This window comes from Xyrauchen texanus, chromosome 37 (genome assembly GCF_025860055.1).
Source record: "Xyrauchen texanus isolate HMW12.3.18 chromosome 37, RBS_HiC_50CHRs, whole genome shotgun sequence".
Taxonomy (NCBI): Eukaryota; Metazoa; Chordata; class Actinopteri; order Cypriniformes; family Catostomidae; genus Xyrauchen; species Xyrauchen texanus.
The window spans coordinates 24,898,600-24,915,951 of NC_068312.1; the positions used below are offsets into that span (position 1 = coordinate 24,898,600).

Consider the following 17,352-nt stretch of genomic DNA (forward strand, 5'->3'; position numbering starts at 1 on the left):
GCACAAACATAGTCATCTGCAACATAATATGATTGCTAAAACCTAAGCCCTCCCAAAAATTCCCAGCCATTTTAAGAAAACACAAATCAAAATGCGTAGACTCTTTTACAGTTTTTATAGAAATGTATGGATCCAAATAACTTCAGCAATTTTGCAAAGATGCTTTAAAGGTCAAAGATATCTTCGATGTACTACATAGCATTAAACTGTCTGACTAGTAATATATAAACCAGTGTAATATTTAACCAGATTCAATTATTAAAATATTTAGTATTTTATTAAAGATTACTCAATTCAATTTGATGAAATTATATATTTTAAAAATAAATCTTAGCGAAAATCTTAGCTTTTTTTTTTTTGTATTGAATCATCAGATTACCTCTTCATGTGGGAAAATCAATCAATCAATCATTTTTTAACTGTTTTCAGTTTAGAGTGCAAGATGGGAATCCTTTGTAAAAGTTTTGTAAAGGATGTCGTTTTGTGGTGCTTGATCATTTTGTTCCTTCTCTGTACATTAATACATGCAAAATTATTGTTTTTATAATCAACCTGAATCAGGTACAAATGAGAACAATTAGTGGCTTTTTTTTTAAAGATATTTTGGGGTCTCAGGCGTTACACTTGTTGGTATGTTTTGGTAAAAATATAAGCTTGACACGAAAAGTAATCTGTACAATTGAAACACAAATCACAAAACATGGCACTGTTCAGTTCCGTTTTTCAGTGGAAAGTACATTCAATTTGGCCCCATTTCCGTAAACATGAGGAAAAGTGTAAAGCTATTGTTGTCTTGCAATCACAGTGATATGAAAGAGAAAAATAATTATAGCATTTATTCTATTCAATAAAGATTTATTTTCACTCATTTGGATTGATACAAATATAATCAAATGGTCAATCCTTTGCCCGAAGCAGTGTCTGAATCAGAAATCGTTATTTTTATTTTTATTGCGACACCATACTGCTAACCGCCCGCTTTGTAACAACTGCGTCCACGCGCTGCACATGCTACTTCCTGAAAATCAAAAACAATGAGAAAGATAGAAAATAATACTCCAGTACGGATGTTTTTCTTTCACGCCTGGCGTCTTTGTCTTAAAACTACCATTATCTATTAATTTTCGGCGATTACAAACGAGAAACGTCGATTTGGGACGGTCTCTACCGTGGTGGTGCGCTGCTCATGGCAGCAGTGCTCGCGCAGGTCCGATTCAAACAGGTGGAAAGAGTGGGACTATCCTAGCGCGTGACGACGGCTCGCGAAGGCAGTCTATTACAACCCGGAGAGGATTTTTTTTATGTGAATCTCAAAATAAATAAACAAACTGAATCATTTTTGCGAAACATTCTCGCGCCAGGCGCCTTTTGACATCAGGCTCGTGCAGTATCCCGAATAAGAACGCTTTCGCGGACCGGTCGTTTTAAAACTGAGCAGTTAAACTCTTCAGTGTCACGCGAAGATTTTCTTTTATTCCCTTTTAACGATAAACGACCCTCGGCGTTTTTCCCACTTACACTAGCCCTCGAGCAGAAGACCGTTTACGCACAGGTGGGAGAGACCCGCTTGGTAGGACGGCCCCCTCTTTCAGTTCCTCAGCGGATGGTGTGTGCAAGTGACATTTGCCGTTGCGGTTTGGGACAGTAGGCGAGGCGTCTCTGCAAACAGGTGTGCGGCTGCCCGAAACAGGAACGCATACGACTTTTTACCGCTTGTTTAGCGGAGGTGGACATCCAGCACCGGCGTTGAAGCCATCATCCTCGTAGCGGGACAGGGAGAGGAGGGGGAGTCTACTATAATTTTATGTTAGAAGCTTTGTAGTTGTAGGCTATTTTATTATTTCGAAGAGGGGCACGGCTCACAAAGAGGAAGGAATGGCAAATAAGAAACCATGCGCGGATTTAACTAAAAGGAGCCGAAGTCCCGTTGTTTTGGAGGCAGAGATGTTCAGCGAATTTCAGGACTGGTGTCTCCGGACTTACGGGGACTCGGGGAAAACAAAGACCGTCACGCGTCGAAAATACAACAAAATTATGCAGACCCTGCTACAAAACGAGGAGTCCGACGGTGTCTATATCGACAACAGCCACATCAACGCCAAATTTAAATTCTGGGTGAAGTCCAAGGGGTTTCAGGTCGGCAGCAACATATTGGGCGAGCACAACAAGAAAGAGTCATCGGGGAAGCCCGTCCTGTACGTCCCTGTCAAGTCTACGGTAAAGTCCTTTTTATTTTCAGCTGATATCTGTGTGAATTGTGTCTGTCTGTCTGTCTGTCTGTCATTATGAGACTTAAACTCTTAACGTGGTAGGCTACTACCAATATTGTAACCTAAACGTGCTTCAGGACGTTTGATTCAATCCGACTTATATACGCGCAATCCACATTGCTGTGCACAACTTTTCAATCGTACATCTCTGTCACCGAGGGTTGACCGAGAACTGCATCCTTCACCCCAACCGGGCAGAACAGTCTTACTCTGAGAGCTTGCTGCCATAGCAACGGCGGTGTAGTAATGGTATCTCGCCCGAGACGCGCCGCCTGACGAACAAGCATGACGTTGTCCTGCTGACGGGATGGCACAGAAAATCACAACGTGGTCCGTTTGCATGCCAGCAAATCATAGTAATATTGACTGAGACAACAATTCGCAGCGCATGTTTAATTCACATTAAGTCACGAGACACTGGAGCGCGCGTACGGTGAGCTGATGTACCCGATTTTGGGGGATGCCGGTGCACAGGCGCGCGCGCGCGCGCAAAGGGGGGCGTTTACATAAGGGGCATATGATGGATGTTAAAACGTAGGCACATTTATATACACGCTTACATGACAGATGCACGATGTTCTGGTGAATGAGTGTTTGAGGGACTTGAAGCACTTCGTGGATCACTTGAGGGTCTCGCGCACCATACTTCTGTGGTCATATCTGGCACTAACGCTCTCTCGCGCTCTGCGATCATTGTATTGGTTAGAGTGGTGTGTAAAAACGTTGAACATTGAAGAAAAAGGCCAACGTACTATTAGCTATTATAGTGGGAATTCGTCAACTTTATTTGAGGGGGGGAGAGCACTTGCATTGTTCTGTACTGGATGAGGGCGGAGCGGACGGTTGGCACCCGTTGCTCTGGTAACCTACCTGTTCTGCTCTAGAATGCTCGCGCTTTTTTTCTTAACACATCCCAGGACAATGACAGAATGCATCATTATAAAGACAACCAGAGCCAGATGAGCGATGTTCAGTGTTTAATTCGGAATCATTTTGACGTCCCACGATTGCACGAAAATGGGCCCCCCATGCAGGATGAGTGACGATACTGTTTAATTTGTTCGACGCTTACAGGCATTTTGGCACGAAGCTTTGGAGGCGAATTTAAAGGTCCAGTCTGGCCAATGATAGTTTTAATTAAAGCTGGAGGTGAATAATGTGTCACGACCTCTCAAACACAAGGGGATCAGAAGCAATAAAGATGCTTTAATGAAATCGGAAAAAAATGGACCATAGCAAAGGCTGGAAAATATGCGCTAGTAACTGTTTTCTTGAACAGTGGGGTCGCCCAATACCACTGGTGCATAATGCCATTCAGAGACACCATTTTGTGTAGTGCCCTTAAGGGGTCCCACCAGCAGACCTTTGTCTGCCAGCCAAGAGAGACTGTCTCCCCAGAGACCGGCATACCTCAGTCTGAGCAAAATAAGCACACACATTAGGAACATTAGAGACAATACAGTATTTTAATGAGTGTACATACCTGTTCGCAATTCATGTGAAATGCCTTTGACTGTATATATAAAAAACATAACAAGGATTAGAAATCATACCGACAGGATCCATAAAGTTAGGCAAAACAAAGAAACAAAAAATAAACTTAATTCAATAAGTATAATTTTACATCTTTATTCTTTCTTTTTGTGTGTGTGTGTGTGTGTGTGTGTGTGTGTGTGTGTGTGTGTGTGTGTGTGTGGAAAATAACCAGTGGCGGAGCTAGGGGGTGGCCAGGGGTGGCCATGGCCACCATGGACCGAAGCTTGGCCACCCCATTTGTCACCCCACTCGCAATTGCTGTTTTAGTCATTTCTTTGGTCATTTTTTTGGCACAATTTAGTTATTTAGAGGTGAAATCATCTCTGTACAAATGTAAAACTTAATATGTGTGCACACCAAGGTCGCCAAACCTCTCCATCCTGGGTGTCATTGTACCCCCCCCCCCAGTCCAACGATATAAAAATGCTGCCCAAACATTTCTGTGCCACCACAGACTGATCTCTTGCCCCTAACTGGACACCCCTTTGAAAAACTCCTGGCACCGCCCCTGAAAATAACCAAAGCTAAACCAACGTTGATTAATTCTCATTAGCAGGTAATTGCTATGCAACCGTTTGACAGCTCCTGACAGGCAGCTCCCAGTGTGCTTTTCATTTATAGGACTGTGTTAAGAAGAAATGTGGCAGAACTCTGAATATAGTAACATCTCCTGCCTCTGTGAACCCTCCACACAGATGTTTGGGTTTAACTACCCATAGGATGTACATTGAGCCTGTGGCAATCACAGATCCTCTATTCACAAATTACCACCTGTAATGGAATGAATGTGCAAGTTAGATGTGAAAGGGAAGTTCAAGATTACATTTATGAATTACTTGTTGAAGACTATTCCCCTCCCCCCAACACACACACACACACATGTGGATTTCTCCACCCACCATTTTCTTTCTCTTTCTCTGAGGACATGTAACTGTGGCTGATCTAAGGTCTGTATACACTGGCATTCACTATCATTATTTAACAGCTCCCTAATGCCGTGTTTTCTTTACCCTTCATCAGTCATTCTGTCCTTCCGTACATCCATACAGCCTCCTGTCACTGCATGACAAGTACACTACATCTCAAAAATTGTCTGTCAGTCATGCAGAGGACCAGTTATATGGATGAAGCTATTTGATCTATGGCCACTAGATAAGATATTTTATAAAGCTCTCTGGAATACTTGATTCTGGTCAGTCACTTCATTCTGTGGTCAAATATGTTTACTTAACTATAACTGACCGTTGTCCCAGGCAACATATTTCCGCTATGGCTTTGCTAGTCACCCGTATCACTCAGCAGTCTCTTTCTTCTAACATAATTTAAACTCAAATGAATATTACATTTGTATTTATTTAGTTATATATTTACTCAGAAGTAGCCCTGTAATAAGTGGGTGGGATGACCAGCTAGTTGTAGATTATGCCTAGTTTATTAATATGTTTCTACATACAGAATTTCTTTACTTTTCACACTATGCCCTCAAAATGTACAGTAACCGAACATGACACCTTTCACACAAAGAGCAATGAATCCAAACTGAGTCATTAAGTTACTTCCTCTAATACCCACCCTGCACTGCTCCTCACTAATTAGTATGCCACAATGTGTCCAAGAACAAGGAAGTGTAACCATCAACACATACAAACTGAGCAACAGAATGATGTTAACATCAGCGTTTTTATCTCATTAAGGGCTGAAACTGTAGGGGATCCTCCCCAACCTGCTCTGTGTTCACAAATTAGAAAACAAGCAAAGAAAGGAGAACAAACAGAACAGCAGAGTATTAAGAGGAACAGAAGGAACCAAGGAACTTTATATATTAATAAAGACAGTGCAACGATTGTGGCACAATCTCTGTGGTTCTACTTAGCATTGTACATGTATTTGTCATCATGTGGGTAGGGTGAATTGAGACAAGGACCCAAAAGTCAAAAAGATTAATTGTATATAAAAATACTAAAGATCATTACAGGTGTGTTAGTTGAGGTGGTTTGTGTGTATAGTGGCCTCAAAAAGAATTTGGAGACTTAACCAACACTTAAACATTTATGTTTGTCATTGCATTAGATAACAAAATGTAAAACCAAGTGGCATTTTTGTAAAGAAAGACAAAAAAAAAAAAATCACAAAATTCTGTTTGTTTGTTATTAAATTGGGTCAGTGAAGCTCTTTTTTTTTTTTTTTGTCTGTATATATGGTTATTTAAAAAAATACATTAAAATTGTAATTTATACATAACAGTTTTTGGTCAGTCATTTATATTGTTTTTTTTTCTTTCTTGGATTTACAGAGATAGTTCACCCAAAAATGAAACATTCTCAGATAATTTACTACCTTTATGCCATTCCAGATGTGTGTGACTTTCTCTCTTCTACTGAACACAAACAAGGATTTTTAGAAGAATATCTCAGCTCTTTTGGTCCTCACAATGCAAGTGAATGATGAACCAGAACTCCAAAAAACACATAAAGGCAGCATAGAAATAATCCATATGACTCCAGTCGTTTTATTGATGTCTTCTGAAGTGATATAATAGGTGTTGGTAAGAACCAGATCAGCATTTAGTAATTTTTTACCATAAATATCCACTTTCATTTTCACTTCCACATTCTTCATGCATATCACAACTTCATTGTTGGGGCTGGTCAAAGGTGGAGATTTATAGTAAAAAAGGACTTAAACATTGATCTGTTTCTCTTCCACACTATCATATAACATCTGAAGATATGGATTAAACCACTGAAGTTGTGTGGATTTTATGCCACCTTTGTTTGTGTTTTTTGGACCTTCAGAGTGCTGGCCACCATTCACTTGCATTGTATAGACCACAGAGCTGAGATATTCTTTTTAATTTTAAGTGTGCCTTAAGTGTCTAAATACTTCTTGGGGCCACTCTGTATGTGTACATATTTATTTCCTGTATGTGTGTGCCAGACCCACACACATGTGCCCACAGAGATATTTTTTGTGTTAAGAGACTACACAGTCTCTTATCAGTAACTGTCTCTCTCAGTCTTTCATTCATCAGCAGTAAACATAAAATTGACTTCACCTTGGGTGCTCCCTGCCAGCTCCCATCTGAACAATCTCCTCTCCGTCTTCCTCTGACTGTTCACCCCCCATGTGAGCAGTATCTCTGCTCCCTTCCCTTTCACCTCCCCCTGGGTGCCAGGGCTGCAGGGTGTCATGGTGTGGGCCAGAGCCCCAGTGTAGTACGGGATGTAGAAGAGTGGTGGAGGGCCTTTCTGATGCAGCTGCCCAATGGGTGTGCCAAGTTTCAGTGTATGGGGGTGAAGAGGAGGGGGAACTGATTGAGCAAGGGGGCTGCTGAGGGCTGGAGCTGGAGTGTGTGTTCAAGTGTGTGTGTGTGTGTGTGTTGGGGGTTGGTGGGTTTTTATCCTGTGTGGTTTTAAGATAGAGGAAGAGGAAGAAAAGTCAGGAAGGGCTGGGTAAAAAGAGGCCCAGGCCCATCACAGTGGAGGTAGGAGAGAGAGAAATAGAATAGAAAAAGGCACGATTAGCGTATACATTTAGCAGCCTGCGTTATTCTGTGCTGACTGTGCTCACAGCGTACAGATCATTCATAAAGCTATTAAATATGTATCTGTTGTGTCACAGACCCACTGTAGACTTTGTTTCATGAGAGTGGTTTTGAATTCAGCTGCAGGGCATCACAAGCTTGCTCTGCTCTCTGTCTGTCAAACTCTTTCTCTGTATCACTTTAATATTCTCTCTCTCCCTCTCTCTTGATCTCTTTTTTACTCTTTCTCTTTGTTGCTCTATCACTCGCTCTAGAGAGGGGGTGTAACTTCATTTATCACCTGTTATGTCCTGTGGGTAACATTGGGAGCAAAAACACTCACACGCTCTCATATTTAGTTGCGACCACTCTTAAATTCAATAATGCATGCTGTTTTCCCTTCTAAAATATCTTTAAAAACACATCTTGCAATCTACTGCAAATCTTCAACAGGGGGTCTGTGATGTACTGCAGGGGGTCCACCAATTATTGTTTGATCTCAAACAAATTTTTGTGAAACAAATATAAATATGCATTCAACAAAAATACAATATAAAACGATGTACTCCAACCAAAGATAAAGTTAAGAGGCTAAAGTAGCAAAGTGGTTCATTGTCCCTCCTGAATCCATATGACTTTCTTTTTTCTTTAGAACACAAAAGGAAATTATTTAATGAATGTCCTGTTGGCTGAATTTTATACAATGGCAGTACACACTGACTTAATAAATCACCCAATAGTGTCATAAATGCAGTCCATGCAGTTAATATATCAAATACCAAGTCTTCTGAAGACATATGATCTACATGAAGTTATGATTATGATGAACAGACCGTAATTGATGTTGTTAAACAGTGCTGAAATCCAGCATGGTGGCTACGTCAATAACATCATACCCCATTGGTTCTGGCATGTCTTGTGACAAAACGTCATTACATCATGCAACACTCTTTATACAGTGCATAACAGGGGGTCCCTGCTTCGTCCCTCCTTAACCTAAAAAAGGCTGAAGACTCCTGGTATGCATTTGTAAATGCTGGCAATAAAAGATATACTACAGCACAGTGACTCTACATGGCACTCATCTCTTACCACTCACATACCTATTTTTTCCCTTCATCTATGTTTCAGTTCATTTTAAGAAATGAATGTCCAGCAAGAGGGAGTATTTTTAAAGATTTTTCTTATTAAGGGGGCAAAAGAGAAGAAAGGATGCAGCAAGATTTTAAGCGAAGGAAATGATTGCTTTCTGTTGCTATGCCAACAGAAACAGAAATATCCTCATTCCATGTATGTGTGTGGTGTGTAGCCTTGTGAGGGTTTAGTCAGTCTTCTGCAGTATGGGCCTATGGCAAGAGGACAGTGAGCTGATTCTGAAAACTTCTGGTCAATCGCTCAATATTCACTCTTTCCATCATATCTACTGAGGGATGTTAGAGGTGATAAAAAAGCAAACAGTTGTTTCAGAAATGCTCTTGCTTCTTACATCATACCTGTAACCTCATGCAAAAAAGACAAAGAGAAAAACATTTACATTTATGCATTTGACATACGCTTTTATCCAAAGCAACTTACAGAGCCCTTATTACAGGGACAATCCCCCCGGAGCAACCTGGAGTTAAGTGCCTTGCTCAAGGACACAATGGTGGTGACTGTGGGGATCGAACCAGCGACCTTCTGATTACCATATTACCAGTTATGTGCTTTATACCACTACACCACCACTCCACTCCAAAAGGATTTTGTAATTTGTAATTATGTGCTATAGATTTTCTACAATAATCTTTTGGATTGGTGACAGTGACAGATCATGTTTTTGGAAAAAAGTTTCATTACTGACATCTTGTCTAATGCATCATTGTGGTCAGCTATTTTCAGCTGTGTTTGTGTGTGTGTTTTATGTTGAACCTCTCGCTCAGAGCTCCAGGTCAGTTGAAGGCAGATCTGTGTAGAGAAAGACGGTGTCCTTTGTCCTGCAGAGATCAGGAGACACTGTCATCTGTCCTGAAAAAACTGCTCCTCTTGGGGACTAATCTGAAAAATACACACATCCACTCAAATGACTGTTCACAACAGTACATGAATTCACACACACGCACACGCATGCACGCACACACACACACACACACACACACACACACACACACACACACACACACACACACACACACACACACACACACATGTTGTGTTTCCATGTTTTATGGGGACTTTCCATAGACATAATGGTTTTTATACTGTACAAACTTTATATTCTATCCCCTAAACCTAACCCTACCCCTAAACCTAACCCTCACAGAAAACTTTCTGCATTTTTACATTTTCAAAAAACATAATTTAGTATGATTTATAAGCTGTTTTCCTCATGGGGACCGACAAAATGTCCCCACAAGGTCAAACATTTCGGGTTTTACTATCCTTATGGGGACATTTGGTCCCCACAAAGTGATAAATACACGCTCACACACACACACACACACACACACACACACACACACACACACACACACACACACACACACACACACACACTCAAGTGTGAGAAGAAGAGGACTTAAACAGTAGCAAATTCCATTATTAGCATATCACTGAGGAAAATATCTGGCAAAAATCTCATTATGATAAGTGATTAATTAGTGAGCATATCTGTATAGGGCCTTGGAGAAAAAGGGATCTAAACAGACCTTCCCTCGGCTCCCCTCCCCACCCCTCCAAACCCAGAGAAACTCGCCACTGCTGCATCAACAGTGGCCTTTTATCTACCAGTCATTTGCATAAATGCTAACAGTTTTGCATGATGCATTTGCAATAGCAGGTTCAGACATGAAAAGCCCACAGAGAGCACTGTGCTGTCCACATACAATGTACAAAACAGTCACACTGTCCAGATGCAACACACAAGACAGGCACAATGTCCAATAACATATATCTGACTTTGAAAACAGATCTCTATTAGCACTGACATTTTCAAAGTTAAAATACTCTTATCCCAGCATGATTTGCATGTTATCAAATCAAAATATTGCTCTTTTTGTTAAAGACTAGTCGGTCACAGAAATGTTTACTCAACCAGTGGCATGAGTTTGGGTTGGGACTATCTGTTTGTTTGACCAATGACAGATGGGATGGAGTGTTCAGTGTTTACATTTTTCCGGAATTAGAATTTTGCTTCTCTAAGCTCCTCCCTTTTGGTTACGGTTGCTCACTCTGCAGAACTCCCAATTGGAACGACATGGGTTTTTGGCAAAATATTCTCATAAACGTAATGGATAATATTTTTATTTGGGCTGGTATGAAGAGTGACATTGTAATGCATATTTATCAGAAGATTTTTATAGAAGAAATTGTTAAATTACACAGTAATTTGATAAAAGATTGTGGAGACTGTAAATCAGAATTAAGGCAAACAATTATTACAGTCACTTGAAAAGAGAAAAACTCAATAGCAATTACACATCTAATAGCATAAGCATGAGTGAACAGAGCTGTTTATAATGTCTCATAACAAACTAATTTTAATGCTGTGAACTGTTTATTTACATCCCGTACTACATCGCTTTTACTATGACTTGAATCAATGTATAAATAAATTAAAGTTCAGTTAGCTTTAATTTACCTTAGAGCAATTGTAGGTGTCATTGCAGGTGTTATATCATACTCTTCTCCAGATTTATTTAAATAATTAAAAAAAGAAAGAAATACACTGCATGTATCCTCTCTGGGTAACTCATGTCACTATTACAAAGCAACAACGCTCTTTGATTTTTTTTTGTTGTTGATAATTTTTATAAAATCCTGCTTAAAAGTACACATTACTTCCAAAGCTGTCATTTGCAAACATGTCAGAGTAATGGCAGCAGGGCAACAGATGCTAAGACAGGATTGGTCAGAAGCTCTTTTAAGGCGGGCTTAGCGAAGGGTCATTTCCCTTTGCCACCACCGGTGATGCAGAAATTACACACTTCACCTTTAAATGCTGCTCAGGTAGTACAAAGTCTACCTGTTAAATGTATACACAACCACTTGGTTTTATATGAAACAAAGTTGACCTTTTTTTTTTTATCTAAAACTTTGTATCATTAGCTGCCAGCAATCATATCAGAGGAAAAAATAAGGCTACCATGTCTGACATTAGTGCCTTGATTTACCAAGAAATGTTCTGTGCTATCATACACACAAACACACACATGGCTTGATTGACCCAATTCATTTCCCTGGAAGTGCCTCCTACTTGAAATGAATGTTTGATTCAAAAGTAGGTGATCTTATCTGGTGTCTCCTCTCCATCTTTTTTTTTGCTACTGTCTGAATGGTAGTGTTTGGGATTCAAGGCAGTGATAGTGTGTCCAAGTGTGTGAGCTTTTGGGTCTCTTGAAAAATAGAGACCATAGGTCCATTAGGGGGTTTGAACGTGTTATGTAAAATATATGTGCGATTGTATGCTAGTGTGTGAGTTTAGGGTGCATGTACGTATATGTATATTGTGTTGTGTGTGTTTGTTTTTGTGTGTTCTGCATGCATGTGTATGTGATGAGAGAGGGTCGCGGATGGTGCTGCTTTGGTGTTCCTCCCCTCGGCTCCTTTTCTGTTGCCATGGAGAGACCATTCTCTTCTCCCATAGGAGAAGAAATTAACAACATTTTAACTGGCTCCAGGGCCTCCCCCTACCAGAGAGAAAGAGCTCCTACAAACACACACACACAAATTTATACACCTACACAGATTACCACACACAGACAGAGTCCCGGTACACTCTGCCCTTACTGAGCAGATCAGAGACGAAGTGTGTGTGTGTGTGTGTGTGTGTGTGTGAGAGAGAGAGCGAGAGAGAGAGAATAAAAGCCTTCTCCATCTCTATTCTGGGATGATGCAGCTTTGGGACAATAGAGTGTTTCACTCCATCTCCCCATCCTCATATCCTCCCTCCCTATCTTCTATGTCACTTTATCTCTTTCTCTCCCTCTCCCTCTCTCTCCTTTGTAATTAACTGCTGCAGTCTCTCATTAGCGTTGTGATCCTGTCCGGTTGTCTCACTGTCTGCAACCCCCCTCCCCACCCCACAATTACACACTGACACCAGGGTCACATGACCCAGCAGACACCTCAGAGCATGCACAGAACACGTTTATACCAATATGCAAACAAGTATGCATCTTTATCTGGTGCTTTGAGTTTGTGCAGGGCTGTAACCACTATGGGTATTGAGGTGGCATGTCTCTCCCAATTTTTAGATCAGTTTGGTTTATTTTTTTTTCAGTTACCAAATTCTTTTAAGTCTTGAACATTTGTTTACATCCATGGGTTGTTATGCCCACCCTCCAGATCTTCCAGTTTGATGATGGGATGTTTAACCATTAGCAGTTCGGTGATTCTCACAGAACCTCAAAAGAGAATGTCCTGGTCAAATTAAACCCCAAAGCAATATAAACCAATAAACAGTGTTATAGTGACAGCCTAATGCAGATGGCAGGTAATGATCAGCTGTGCGTCTGGGAAATTAGGTTGATAGGAGTCAGATAGAGATCAGGGAAGAGCAGCACCTGTACAAGGAGCTGAAAGCATCTGTCACACCCTGACATAGAAGAGAGAGAGAGGGGAAGAGAGGCTGAATAAGAGGGAGGGCCAGGAATGAGAGAAGAGGAAAGGAAAAGAGAGAGAGGTAGTAATAGTAAAGGATAATGTGGATTTAATGGAAGGGCTTCATGAATTTAGAGTATAAGGGAGGTGGAGAGAGTGCCAGGGTGGGGGACAGGTGGTCACAGAATTGAAAAGGAGGAGATGAGAGGAAAGGAACAGAGGAACCTATGATTTGTAGGTCCATACCCACAGATGGCTGCACAGGGAGGAAAAGGGACTTCAAGAGGTGACCTGTTATCAGATTTGCAAAATGTTTATTTGAATCACCTGCATTGTAGAAACAGTCCCTCTCTCACAAGCACACTTTCCTGGCTCATCCACTGTAATACAAATATTTCCCCTGTTTCTCCCTCAAGCACTGTATCACTGTAATGAGTTATGGCAGCTTTAACAAACTAGACAATTCATAAATAAACTGTGGGATATTAAGTGTTTACACGTCTGAGAACAAAACATTCAATCCTCTCTCAGTCAATATAATTCTTGACCCCACAGGACACTTAGATGATGAAACTATTACATTATTGGAATGTTGATGTCTCTTTTTGTACATTTATGTTACTGTAGTTAATATGCAGCTGATAACTAATAAAGCATGTAGGCTACTTGAGGTGTGGGACAACAGTGAGAAAAAGATTAAAAAAAAAACATAATATTTACAGGTTCTGAATAAAATGTGAGTGGTGCGTGCCCTTAGAAAACTTGCCACCATGATGCTTTGGTGCTGTGGGTGGTTGGCAGGGTGAGCAGTCGCTAAAGCATTCTCGTTGTTTTCTGTGTATTGCTATGTGATTAGGGTGTTGAAGAACTCTATGATATTCAGGCCCCTAGATTTGACACGGGTCCCTCTTTTAAAGGAATGTTCCGGGTTCAAAATAAGTTAAGCACAGTTGACAGCATTTGTGGCATAATGTTGATTACCACAGATATTTGTTTTTACTTATTCCTCGTTTGGACTTTACCTATTCACTTCTAGTGTAAGTGTCTTAGTATAACCAAATTTTGTTTTTATTTTATATAAAACAAAGCACAATTTTTTGTGTGTGTTAATCAATATGCCACAAATTCTGTCAATTGAGCTTAACTTACATTGAACCAAGACCATTCCTTTTAAAGGTAGTCCTTTATCTAGATAAAACAGGATGTTTTGCCAGATTTAACATCTGTCAGGCAATAATTGTCAGTCTGATTGCTTAGTCAAGCAATAGCATACCTCTCAATAAGCCACACAATTTGAGATATTATTTATGTCCGTAGCACAAGCAAACTGGATGGAATATGTGTCGAAGTTAATAAAAATGTGCTGACTGCCAAACATTAATAGTGATGCCTGCCTTAGCAAGCATATTAATAAGTTCATGCAACAGTATTTTCATCTCAAATCTTATATCTACGTATCTAACGGGTCCAGTGTGCTGCTACATCTGTCATGTTCAGTCTTTCCTTGGGTCTGTCAGCTCTTCTCTACCCTTTTCATCGTAAGTATTTGCTAGGACTCCTTTTTCTCCATTGGGCCATGCATACGTGCTTGTGTGTATGTACGAGTTTGACCCAGCTGCCTCCTTACTCTTGTCCCCCTCCCTTCACTGCCCCTGTGTGTATGACTGTTCAGAGACTCTGAGTGTGTGTGTTTGCAACTGCCAGAGGGGGTGGGTGTCGGGGGTGGCCGCTTGCCGAATCAGCCCCTCTAGTCTCCTAGCAACAGAGCTGTTTGGAGCGGGACGGGTGAGAGAGATAGACAGAAAAGCAGAGAGAAAGAGAATAGCAAAGATACAGAAGAGGAGAGAAGGATTGAAAAATATGTCACATCTGGAAAAAAGCAAAGACTTGCAGAGCAAAGAAAAAAGCAAAGAAAAGAGAGAGCTGGATAGATGGAGAGAAAGAGAGAGAGGAGAAGAGAGGGATAATGTGGAGTTTTAGAAGGAAAATGCTGATTGCTGCTGCTGACAATTCTCAGCGCTTCTTTAAAATGATGAGATGATGATGAAATTGTCCTCTTTCAGGCCCAGCAAGCAGCTGCTTACACACACACACACACACACACACACACACACACACACACACACACACACACACACACACACACACACACACACACACACACACACACACACACACGTTGGTGTTGCTATCCTTATGAGGACTTAAGATATTATGTTTTTTTACTGTGCAAACTATTCAATCCCTAACCCTACCCCTAAACCTAACCCTCACAAAAAACTTTCTGCATTTTTACATGTTCAAAAAAATATCATTTATTATGTTTTATAAGTGATTTGAATTATGGGGACACTAGAAATGTCCTCATAAACCACATTTACAGCATAATACCCTTATAATTACCAGTTTGTAACCTAAAAAAAGTCATAAACCACTTAAACCTGCCCACACACACACACACACACACACACACACACACACACACACACACACACACACACACACACTAGTACAGCTCTACAGTGGTTTAATGATTAAATGCAAACCTATTCAGATCAAACACACACACGGTTGCCCCAAATACGCAGCTCAACCTGATAATCTAAACCCTGCACTTTTGTGTTTTGAGGAAGTGTAAGTGTGTTCACCTGATTAGGGGTAATAACTGAAGCTACGGTCAGAGTATATCTGTGTATGTGTGTGACTCATGCGGTATTGCAGTCACAAGCGGTTACTGTTTATCGTATTAGTAACGGTCCCCCTCAAATTTTTAAAACCAAGCGTTATGTAATATTTATTGTTTTTTTGGCATATAACTCGGCTCTCTGAAATACTTGATTCTGATTGGTCAATTACAGCAGTCATTGACTGCTAAAGAGTTTTATTGAATGTTGTCCCAGGTAATATTTCCTACATATTTCATGTCTCTCGAGTCAGTTACATTTCAAATAACTTGAATTCAATTTCAGTTTTAATGAATTATTTAATAGGTAGACATCTTTTAAGGCGGATAATGCCAGCCTGATCTGATAATGCCAGCCTGATCTGATGGGGGAGGCACCTGAGACTCGTAGTGACGGATTAATTGACAGCTGCTGTCAGACTCTATGTTATTATTATTCCTCACACGGTCGCAAGACGACATGTACATGAATCTGGCGTGGTGAGCTGGAACCTGCTTACGTCAGCTGTCACCGCTTACGTCACGAAGTACCGCAACAGCCAATAGGAAAATTCAACTGCAGTAGCCACCGTTCAACCTGAAGAGGGCAGCACTCAGACGTTTTTACACCATATATTGTAGAATTAAATCACTTTATACACAAATGTCAAAAAAATTACTTGAATCAATGACCAGTACTAATAAAGCCCCATGCTTACAGATCATTAACTAAAAAAAGTTGGTTTAGGGTTTAGTTACCCTTTAAGGTTAATGCTCTAAATTATTTAGAGCTCTAAATTGATAACTTTAAAAATGCAAAACTGACCTCCCTACCCTAAAACGTAATCCTAAACCTAAACGATAGTTGTCAAAAAAAGCAAAATTGGCATGAAAAAAAGCAATTGCATAAGCAACCACGTCATTTTGTGGGCTTTTGATTCTTTCTTTTGCATCTCAAGTGCAGTGCTCTATCATTTGAGCTACCACGCAATTTCAACTTGCTTAAACAGCTGTTAAATTTAGTTGATTATATCATGCAATTTTCTTTATGTTTTGCCTTACAAGTCATGCACTATAGACAAAGTGTTTGGATATCATAAGACAGCAATGTGTGAGGAACAGGGCAAAAAGTGTTTATGAACTGATAATCTTCCCTTTAACTCATGATTTGTGTGAAAGGGAATAAAAGTAATTGTTGTTTTAGCACCTCTAGTGTTCATTTCACCAAGAAAACAGCCTTGATATGTGCAACAAGGCATTTATAGGTCATTTTGCAAAAAAAACTTTATTCTATTAGACCAGGTTGGAAATTGTGCCGTGAGCAGGTTATTATCTTACAATAAAACCCCATCGTTTCATACCAGGGCTTATTTTGTGCTAATGACCAGCTGACAATACATTATATTGCACTTATTTAATTGTTTAATTTCTGTTACAACACAGTGATTTAATGCATTGTACATTGCACTGGCCCATATTTGTATCTAAGTTGGTGCAGTATTAGGTTACTCTCTGTTGTCTGGGCCCAAGTTAGGCATTGGGTTGGGCACAGCAGATCACACTGATCCTCCTGGCCTAGTTTAGTCACTCACACATCTGTCCCAGACTGTGATTTTTCCCTCAGATTTTAATTGGGAGTAAAGGAATTGTGTGTATGTAAGTGCATGAGTGAAAGCAACCGTAATGGATCAATCGAGCTGAGATGTTTGTAGGAGAGAGGGAGTCGAATGCAAAAGCCTCAAACACACACAAACACAGTTCTCCCCCATGGCTATAGCCATGGC

At 40.4% G+C, this 17,352-nt stretch overlaps 1 protein-coding gene across 1 annotated transcript in view; it reads left to right on the forward strand.

Annotated features, from left to right (window-relative positions):
• Nucleotides 1-1,862: 1,862 nt before the first annotated feature.
• Nucleotides 1,863-17,352, forward strand: part of LOC127630462 (nucleolar protein 4-like) — a 48,946-nt gene continuing 33,456 nt past the window's right edge. Inside the window, exon 1 of the mRNA XM_052107999.1 lies at nucleotides 1,863-2,217. Coding sequence (XP_051963959.1) covers nucleotides 1,876-2,217 — 342 coding nt within the window. The 5' untranslated portion in view covers nucleotides 1,863-1,875. The remainder of the gene's footprint in view (nucleotides 2,218-17,352) is intronic.